We start from the raw sequence: 10970 nt of genomic DNA, 5'->3' as shown, positions 1-10970 counted from the left end.
TTTCTCTTATTTTTTAACTTCTCAGTTTATGTACTGAATAGAGACCGTAATCATCGGTTTAATAATAACAATAATAATAATAATAATAATACATTTAGCTACCATGGCTGTCTGGTGTTTTTGTTTAAATCCCAGTCTGCATTCTGCACATTATACATGGGAAATGTGTTACTCGAGCTTCTAAATGAAACATACCATCAGGTGGCGCAAAGGGAGATGTGACGAATTTCTAATATTAAAGTCATTAATGTATTTACATGACGAAAGGGGAAGAGCAGCGTCATGCTGGGAAAGGAGATCACTTTCAACAATAGCGTCTTTCGGGTGAATTTAAGCCGAAAACGGCGAGAATTATCCGATGTCAAGATCCAAAAGCGCAGCCTGAGGAAGAAAATAATTGATTAATACAGCAGACAGGTAGCGATTTTGCGCTGAGTGCGTCCTTTATAGGCTGGAGTCACTGATTTGGCGTTCTGGCGAGCGAATTTTCCATTGCTCCACTTTCTGAATTATTTGAAGATGGAGATTGGGGAAAGGAAGAGGAGAAGAAAGTCACAGAGCTTCAAACTGGTCACGGATGAAGGTAGGTTGCAAGACGCGCTCCTGTGCCGTGTGTCTGGCTGTTTGTCTGGCGCCGAGTGCCAGCAGAGACCATCCGCAGACAAAAGCGATGGTCACGACAATGCCGCGTCTGTCGATCGATTGTTTTCACACATCTCACCGTAAAGACCTAAGAATTTTAAACCAAAAAAAATAAATAATAATAACACAGGAAGAAAAAACACACTGCAGTCATCGTGGTTTATAGAAATAACCTTCGATTAGGTAGGTAGTGCAAAATCTGAATATCTGTTGCGCATGATTGTTCTGTTAAATACAATTTAAATTGATCACTTTTTGCTGAAGATGAAAGCTCCAGAACATCTCGATAGAGAACTACTTTATGCTACCCACAGGTGGTGGTTCCTGCATGGGATGGGAGGGGGGAGTTTTCTGCTCCTCAGACTCTATCCATCTCAAGATCCTTATCGTATAACTTTAACTTCCATCATATGTTTTCATCCTTTTTTTTTTTTTTTTATTAACTAGCATTTGACACCAACATCCTTTTATGACATGTCTAGATTTTGAATCTTCATATGGGATAAATCACAGCTGCAGAGATGCCAATGGTCAAAGTAAGGATGCTGCTGTGCCTCAAGGTGTGGATCCTTGTAAGGATTTTTTCAATTATTTAGTACTTGAAAAGCCGGAAAAGTAATCCAATTGTGTCATTTAAGAAAAAACAAATTGACAGTAAGAGTTTAAGCTTCCAGACTTTAGTTCACATTTAATCAGGATAAAATCTGATTTGTTTGGGGAAAAAGAAATTTTATCATAGCTTTGTATTTAGACGATGAGCTTAGTCATTATTTTGTTACACAATCACTTGAGTTTTTGTCCAACTATTTTGGTTTTTGAGTAATTAACAGAAAACACAACCATTAAATGAAAAAAGGGCAATATAACTACTTTTATACACTTTTTTATATAACTACTTTTTATTAGCTATAGATGATATATTTTACTTATGAATTATGTGTAATAAATGTATAACTGAACAAAAACAGCCTTTTACAGGATTTTTAGTCAAGACAAAAAGTGAAATATCCCTTTACCATAGCATTTTGCTGTTTCATGATTTGTGATAAAAAACAGATAATAAATACCAACAGGGAGACTGTTGTGTACTGAAGGGACCATAATGTCTTAAAGAATAACCTGGAAAAACAGATTCTGAAAAAGAATGGAATTTTGAAATGGAAAATTTGTAGGAAACCTGGTCGTTGCAGATATCATTAATTATACCCACTCTCATATTCTCTTTATGTAGTTTGGATGGGGGACGAAAGCATGGAAATCAAGAAACAAATCACTGGAATGATGAGGCTCTTGAGTGATAAAACTGGCAGGGTGTATCAGCGTTTGGGGGCAGAGCAGAACAGCTCCACAAAGGGGCACCCAGATGGGCAACTGAACTGTGTGCACACACCTCCAATTTTATCTTTTGTGTCAGAAGACCACCAAAGCTGGAGCTCTGCAGGAGACCCAGAGCCTCCACCTTCATCTGCATCAACATCAATCCCAAATGGTCCAGCCTGCGGCCAGTACAGTACCCGCTCCAGAGCACTCAGGATTGTCAACACCACAAAGGATTTTATAAAATCCAGTGAAGCAAAAGGTATGGTGTCACAATTTCTAAAGAGTAGAAAACTACAGAACATGTGATGCTTTAAAAAAGTGTTTACATCCCTTGAGCTTTTTCACATTTATTCACATTACAACTACAAGCTTTAATGCATCATATTGGTATATCATGTGATAGAACAACACAAAGTAGCTCATTATTGTGAAGTGGGAGGAAAATAGGGTTTAAATTGATTTTAAATGACTAACAGTCTGAAAAGTCTTGCATGCATTTGTATTTAGCCACTCTGAGTAAACACTAGCACCAATTATTGGTCCAATTACAGCTGCAAGATTTCTGGGGCATTTCTCTAACATTTTATGGCTTTCTTTTGACAATGGCTTTCCTTTTGCCATTCTAAATAAAGGCCAAATTTGTGGAGTGTATCTATTTAACAGATTCTCCATCCTGAACTATGGATATCTATAGCTGTTCCAGCGTTACCATAGGTCTTTTGCTTGCTTCTCTGAATAATGCTTTCCTTTTCTGACCTATCAGTGTAGGAAGATGTCTATGTTTTGGCAGGTTTGCATTTGTGCCATATTCTTTCCATTTTCAGATGAAGGATTGAACAGTACTCCATAAGATGTCCAAAGTCTGGGATAACCCAAATCTGTTTTTGGCCTTCAAATAACAGTTTTTATTATAATGACACTAAAGTACAGTCAGGTGGACTATATTTACTACTTAAGGTGACTTCTGAAGGTAAATAGAGGCCATGTATTTCATTTAGGGATATCAGAGGACAGGGAACTGGATAAAAACACACTACACACTTTTTATTAGTTTAGGTTATAAAACAATTTAAAAGAAATATGGGGTGGTGGTATCTGATATGGGCTATATGAGCTGTTGCCCAGGGCGGCATCAGAAAGTGGGGTGCACTAGCACTATATAGAACTACTGTATAGGTTATTTATCCACCTCACAATCATGCACTACTTTGAGTTTGGCTATCACATCAAATCCAATTTATGTGATTGTAATGTAACAAAAGCAGAACAGTTAAAGAGGCATGACCTTTTTGCAAACCCATGTAACTTCCTTTAAAAAAATGTTGTAAAAGGTCAAACAAATGCAGACACTTCAAGATCTTGTAGAAATATAACTTACTCACTCTTAAATGTCTGTAGTAGCAGATGTATGGAAGCACACTGTGTAAAAAATGCATTTTAAAATTATTAATCTACGCACTAAGCACTCTTGACTTTCCAGCAGATCGGCTTCACCCTGCTGTACCAGAAACCCCTTGCTGCATGTGTAACTGTAAGGACACCTTGCAGGCGATACTGCATGAGCTGCGTGCAATGAGGAGGCTAATGCAGACTCAGAAAGGTCAGTACATGTGTATACAGTTAAAATAGCACACAGACAAAAAAGATAACATAGTATTATGTTCCTGTTATTTTAGGAACATTTGAAAGACGGGAACATGCTAAATCATCATGCCAGCCTCACACAAGCTTGAGTTCTGCTCCATGCCGCATATCCCAAAAGAGGAGACCTGTTTATAAGGTGGCTCCATGGAGTGTTTGTGGCACTAGAAGAACTGCTGTTTCCTCTCTGGGGGCTTCAGCCCTGAAAGCTGAACCCACAAAAGCTCAGAAAAAAGAGGAATATGAGAAACTAGACTCATCTAATATTTCCTGTAACGTTTCCGAGCAACCGCCTCAGAATGATCAAGTAGCAGACTCTGGCAAGCACAGTCCGCTTCTGAATCAACTGAGAGAACATCGGGTATTAGAGGTAATGCTTATATACAGCAACATGTGATCATCTGTGTCTGTCTTAAATTTGTTGCTGATTTTGATTCCTTGCAACCTAATATTAAAGCTTTTAAAGCTGTGTATCGTGTTGTGATTCCATCCTTATAATTTTTTCTACAATACATCCACAATATTTAAGTTATAGCTAGACTTAAGCATTACCATTTTGTTGTTGATTCCCACACAGTCTGAGGTTCGTCTTGCGGATGATTATGATGTGTTCATCTCAAAGGCTCAGCTAGACTCAATTTTGGTCAACTATACACGTTCTGGCAGCCTGCTGTTTCGGAAACTGGTACGTATCAGTAGTTTCTCACAATCATTCCTAAGATTAATAATAGCCTCTTTGTGAATTATAACATCCTCACACAAGAATGTTTGCCTTAGTGTTTTCAATCATCTTTAAAAATGAAAACTTTAAAAATGAAAAAATTTATAAAGCTAACACTTTATAAAATTTTCAGCTTATTCTCTGGTAATGCTCCAGTCCTATCCTTTTTTTTTTTTGAGAGACATTCTTTGGCATTGTTTCTCGCATCTTACCTTATTTGAATAGGATATTAGCTCAACTACCCTATATCTTAGTCTTAATGTCAACTGACTTCATCCTTTGCAAATAAAAATAAACTAACTCTTAACTCACACAACTGAATTAATCAGCAAAAAAATGCTTTGGTAACAAAAACTGCTTGTCAAATACATGAAGAGATTTTCCTGCAGAAACTTTTACTTTTAATACAATCACAGTAATTGAAGAAATTTCAGCCAGTGATGCATGATGTCCAGTTTAATGAACAGATGAATAATTGCAGTTATATCCTGGCATAAATTCAATATACAAAAGAACAATTATTAATAAGTCTCCATAGGTGTTAGAGGCACTTGTTTTACTTGTAAGGTGTACTATACCGTAGAAGGACAGGCAAGTTAGCCCATGTGGGTTTTCAGAATTGTTTTTGTGAACTTCCACTGGTTGACCAGTAGTTAGCAGTACATGAAGGGGTGCACTGGAGTCCAACGCAATGGCTTATATGCAAATATACTATCAATACATAACAATATACATAGCAGATCCTTTAGTTATCAGGCTCCTCTCCTATGGAACCAGCTCCCGGTTTTGGTCCGTGAGGCAGACACCCTGTCTACTTTTAAGGCTTGGCTTAAAACTTTCCTTTTTGATAAAGCTTATAGTTAGAGTGGCTTAGTTTACCAGGAAGGGAGCCTTCCTCCCTCCCTGTTGGTTGGAGTAAGGGGGAGTCAGGTTTAGCATAAACCGGGTCAGTTATGGTTGAGGTGCAAACACACCCTCCATTTCTGCTACCTGTATGACCACTTCTCTTTTCTGATGGTTATGGTCAATCTGACAGAGAGAGGTATCCCGATCCTTGTGGTTTTTAGTTTAACAATGACCATCAGTGGGACCCTTTGTGAGGTTCTTTGAGACGACATTGTTGTAAATAAGAGCCGTTTAACTAAATAATCTGAACTGAAACTATCTGTGTAGTTATGCTGCTATAGGCTTAGGCTGCTGGAGGACATAACGACCACTTTCACCCTCTTCGCTACATTCTCACACTACTCTCCAATTTTGCATTATTTGCTGTAATTTCAGCTTTTAACTTTGTTCTCTCTTTTCTCTTCCTAGAAGCTACACCTGGCCTGACTCTGTGTCTGCCTGTGACACTTTTCTGGAGAGGGGAATCATCCAAACTTCTGCTGGCAACAACTTAATGCTCACCCTCTACCGATGATCCACATGGCCCTGTCTTTTAGTGTTTAACCCTTTCTCTCTCCTAGACATGGAAATTGACTGAGCTTTTACTGTAACTAACTCTATGTGCTCTCTTTCAGACTCTAACCTTGAAAACTGGCTCAGAGTTTATCTGTTCTTTATTTCTAGGTGAAACGACTAAAGGAGCTACAACCATTAACATTTACTTTTCCTTCCCATAGAAAGTACTCCTGGATCAGTGCTTCTGTGTTCTTTTTGTGTCTCTGCTCTGTTCTCTCAAACCCCCAGTCGGTCGTGGCAGATGGCCGCTCACACTGAGCCTGGTTCTGCTGGAGGTTTCTTCCTGTTAAAAGGGAGTTTTTCCTCTCCACTGTCGTAGCAACAGTGGAGAGGAAAAACTCTCCATGCATGCTCAGTATGAGGGATTGCTGCAAAGTCAACACCAGTGACTGTCCACTGTCTCTACATGCTCATCCGGGAGGAGTGAATGCTGCAAGTCACTGACTGGATGCAATCTGCTGGGTTTCCTTAGATAGAAAAACTTTTTATCCAATTTGAATAAAAAGCTAACGCCAACTGCACTGTTCAATTGTTAGGATTAATAGGAATGTATGTACCTGACTGTTGTGAAGTGCCTTGAGACAACATGTGTTGTGAATTGGCGCTATATAAATAAAACTGAATTGAATTGAATTGAATTGAATTGAATATACTTCCACATTATACAAGAAAATGGCTTTTGAATTAGTGTCCATTACTAAGCGTAAAATAATTACAATGATGTAACATATTAGAATATCATGTTACATTTTCAGTATGTAAAAAAAAATTACAATTGCACAAGAGCTGTGCTGTGTTTGTAGGTGTGTGCCTTCTTTGATGACGCTACATTGGCTAAATCGTTACCAAATGGAAAAAGGAAACGAGGACTCAACGACAACCGTAAGGGTTTGGACCAGAACATTGTGGGTGCTATTAAAGGTGAGGGACAAACTTGTGTTTATGGGGCTTACTAAAGTACTGATAATATGTTTAAAAATGTTTGTGGGATTTGTGTCCAGTATTCACAGAGAAATACTGCACTGAACACAGAATAGAGAAGTTACCTGGACCACGAGACTGGGTGCAGATCCTTCAAGATCAGATCAAACTTGCCAGAAGAAGGCTGAAACGAGGTTTTCTACTAAGTCCTTAATCTCTTTTTTCATTCAAATATAGTATCATGAAAAAGTATTTGCACCATTTTTCCTTTTTGTGACACTTTGTGACCGACCATGACAGTTTCTGATCATGCCACAGAATTGTAATTGATTAAGAAACTACAAAAGCTTCAGTTTGCTTATTTTGAGGCACTCAGAGGTGAACTTGCTTGTGTGCTTGGGATCACTGTACTGCTGCATAAGCACAAGTGTGCTAAAGCCTAAGTATGATTTTATTTTTCGGAAATGCTGCTAGTTTTACATCAAATGTAACAGGACCCAAATGTTCCAATTGGCTCATTAATCTACAGAATATTTTCAAGAAAGTCATCAGGACCATCAAGATGTTTTTGGAAAATGTCACACAGGCCTTTGTGTTCTTTTTAGACTTGAATTTCTACTAATAATGCTATTTGTGCTCAGTCTCTTCCTTTTGAATCATTAACGCTGACCTTAACCGAGGCAAGTGAGGCCTGCAGTGCTTTAAATAATTTTCCTGGGTTCCTTTATCATTTCATGGATTTGTTGTTGATGTGCTCTTAAAGTAATTTTGGTAGGTTTGCCCCTCCAGGTTTGCTCCACTTTTGAAAGTAGAGCAAACCTTCTGGACAATGCTATGTAGTAACAACAGCTGCTTGTTTGGGATGCCTCCACAAGAAGCTGCCTAGGATAAGCTGCACGCATTTTAAGGAGCTATCCAGCATGTTGCTCTGTTCACAGCAACTGAACTAAAGAAATTTTGTTAGCTGCTGTGAACTGATCTTTGAATGGGGCAAATATGTTATTACAGAGGGCCATGTTGGTTTGGATGGCTTTTTCCTTTAAGATTTGTTTGATGAAACGTTTTGATGCGACAAAAAATCAAACAGAAGTCTGTAAGGGTGAAAATGCTTTTTAACAGTACTTTTACTGCACACTTAAATTAAACATCATTTGATGTTATATTTCATTAATAAAAATAATATTTATGGCAGATTCTGGGTATTCAAACCAAAGAATCAATAAAATCAAGCTGTTTTTTTTGTCTCTTCAGATGCTGTAGATGTTGAGGAAAAGTTAAATGGACCATCCACAAGTACTAAGCTCACATGAATCTGCTCACTTGACTGCATGGCTTTCACACATACAATTACAGCAGGTGATGTCAATAATTGCAACTATTTTGTACCTGTCAACATGGTTAGATAAACTTACATAATTTGTGTGCTCAGACACACTCTGAGCACACAATGGTTTGAGCTTTCATCACATTCATTGCCATAACACACACACAAATTAGTATGCTTGGTCCCCTTCATTTGCTCACAACTCTGTGAAATGTTCCTACGATGAAATTTGACATTTTCATGCAGCTTTCTGAAATGTCAGCTAATTATCTTCCCAATATGCATAATTTTCCCTCCTTTACCTCTATATTGTACCCATAGCTGTAATTTTATTGATTTAAAAATTGCTGCTCATGCTTACAAAAATTTCTTTTTTGTTTTTTCAGTAATGTTATAATGCGTATTAACATTTTTTTTTCTTTTCTCTATAGGCTTGGATTAACAAGTTTGAAAGTGATGAACAGAAATTGTTGAACATGACTGATTTCAGCAGCTGCCACAAATGCCTTGCAGCAGATTAGTTACCTTTATTATTTCTCTGACTTTATGCATTTTCCACTTTCCTTATTTCCTTTGCATCTGTGATTGGCAATGAGAACTGCACACTAAAAGGAAACAGAAAGACCAAATTATTTATCTGCTCCTGTCATTAAATTAGACAATGTACTGTATATATGTGTTCACTGAAGTTTATATCTGGGCACAGACTAAACCGAGATAGTGTGTCATAAGACAGAGGAGATAAAGGATTTAAAAAACAACCCACAGTTAATACCATGAAATTGAGAGCATTCTCATCTGTCTTCATGAAAGCACGGCAAGGGGTAAGACCTGAACAAAAGAAAGTACGTTTAAAATGGGATTCATTCATTGTACAGAGACTATATCTTTCAAGACCCCTTTTGTGGATTGTGCCTATTAAGTGACCAATACTTCAGTGGGTGTAATGTGCAGTGCATCATCCACCTTGTTTCAAAAACATTGTAATTAAAAGTGATGTATTTTTGGTACATTTTTGTAATTTAAAATAGACCGATGGGGCCATTTATGGTTCTCGTCATCACTGAAAACCGTAAACCTTAAGTACTGCATATTAAAGCTGCTCTTTTCAATATTGTGATGAGCTTAGATATTTTTTATTTAAATACATTTTACTGTAAATCTGAAGGTGATCGCTGTATCCACAATAAATACATTTTCTCAAATTCTCAAATTAATTTATTCTGTTTTATTATTGCAAATAGCATGGTTGGGGGGGGGGTTAGGCTCCTTAATCAAGACATAAAGGGTAGCTCAGATAAACAACAGTGAGAAGATAAAAGACAGTTTCGCAGTTGGTTTTTGTAGGTTTAAATGTGAGAGGTAAGAAGTAAGAAGATCAGGAAAGCTCCAGGGACTGATGGTGTGTGTCCCCTTGCCTGAGACCCTGCGCTGACCAGCTGGCACCTCATCGTGACTCATATCTTTAAAATGTTTCTTGAACTGTGTGAGGTTCAAACTACATTGTACCCCTGGTCCCCAAGAAACCTGCCACCACAGGATTAAATCACTACAGAACTGTCATCCTGACATTTGTGTCCACAATTATTAGCAGCTCTGTTAAATATTAGTCAGTATGTGAAACAACCCTTAAAATAAATCCACCTTTATTTACTGTATATCTTTTTTATGTAAAATAATCTCAAACTGTAAAAAAAAATACCATCAAAACATTATAACAAACAGCAACATTAAGAGCAATGAACACGGCAGGCAAGGAGATCGTGAAGCAGCTGAGAGGCTAATGTTAAGTCGGGAGAAGCTGCAGAGATCCACAGCTTAAGTGGAAGAATCTGTTGACTGAACGACTATTACTCGTACAAAACATCTGGCCTTTATGGAAGAGTAGTAAAAAAAAAAGTCATTACTGAAATTAAACAATGATAAACCCTACTAAAAGTTCACCACAAGTGAAGTAAGGGAAAAAGCAAGCATTAAAGAAGATGTTCTGCTGAGAAGAATCCAAAACTGAATGTTGCTGACCTTCATGCAAAATGTGTGTGATGGAAAACTAATACTGCACATCACCCTGAACCCCCCTTAACCATGTTGAACCATTGTTTGTTTGGCAGCATCATGCTGAACAGTTGTTTTTCTTAGCAGAGTTAGAGAAGCAGGTCAGAGCTGATGTGAGGATATGGATGTAACTGAATACAGGACTGTAAGAAAACCAGTTACTATCTGGAAAAGACAAGACTGGTGCAGAGATTCACCTTCACAGAGGACAACAACTCTAAATGTCAGGCCATAGCTATAACTAAATTAGTTGGAACAGTTTATTCAAGTTGGCAGAATGGCCGAGTTAAAGTCCAGATCTAACTCCAACTGAGACCCTGTGGCAAGACTTGAAAAAAATCGAAGTTCACAGACACTCGCCATCCAATCTGACTGAACTTCAGCTATTTTGCAAAGAGGAATTAGCACATATTACAGCCTCTAGATGTAGAAATATTGCAAAGCAATTGCTACTGTAATTGCTGTAAAATGTGGTTCTACAAATTATTGACTCTGGGGGACCTGAATACAATGCACACCACACTTTCAGATTTTGCTTTGTCAAATAATGTGTGTAAGTTTCCACAGTTTAACAATTTGCATTATTTGGTATTCTATAAATCCCCCTAAAACATATTAATGTTTATAGTTGCAACATGTCAAAATGTGAAAAACATCATGGTGTATTAATACCTTTGCGAGGCACTGTATATTCAAACAAAATCAAACATATCCTTCGCAAAAAAATAATATTTGATGTTTATAACCCTCTTCGACTGTAATGTAAATTGATGTTTGTAAGGAAAATATGTTTTTGGAGGTAAAAGGAGGGAAAACACTAATTAAAGGTACACTCCATTGTAACAATTTTGTTGGCAGACTTTTGGGATCATTAAAGGGGATGTT

At 37.6% G+C, this 10970-nt stretch overlaps 1 protein-coding gene across 2 annotated transcripts; it reads left to right on the top strand.

Annotated features, from left to right (window-relative positions):
• The first annotated feature begins 69 nt into the window (after positions 1-69).
• bend7 (BEN domain containing 7) lies at positions 70-9239 on the top strand. 2 transcript variants are annotated; one of them, XM_047349248.1, is made up of 9 exons: positions 70-583; positions 1874-2221; positions 3446-3562; positions 3639-3973; positions 4181-4288; positions 6589-6706; positions 6787-6900; positions 7958-8062; positions 8462-9239. In XM_047349248.1, exons 1-8 carry the CDS (start codon positions 520-522, stop codon positions 8014-8016), a joined length of 1263 nt encoding a protein of 420 aa, XP_047205204.1. In that variant the 5' UTR covers positions 70-519; the 3' UTR covers positions 8017-8062; positions 8462-9239. The 2 variants fall into 2 exon arrangements, with proteins under 2 accessions (XP_047205204.1, XP_047205195.1); XM_047349239.1 differs by having other exon boundaries at positions 3443-3562.
• Positions 9240-10970: the final 1731 nt, after the last annotated feature.

Source organism: Girardinichthys multiradiatus, chromosome 2 (genome assembly GCF_021462225.1).
Source record: "Girardinichthys multiradiatus isolate DD_20200921_A chromosome 2, DD_fGirMul_XY1, whole genome shotgun sequence".
NCBI classification, from domain to species: Eukaryota; Metazoa; Chordata; class Actinopteri; order Cyprinodontiformes; family Goodeidae; genus Girardinichthys; species Girardinichthys multiradiatus.
This window is presented reverse-complemented; position numbering and strand designations above follow the sequence as displayed.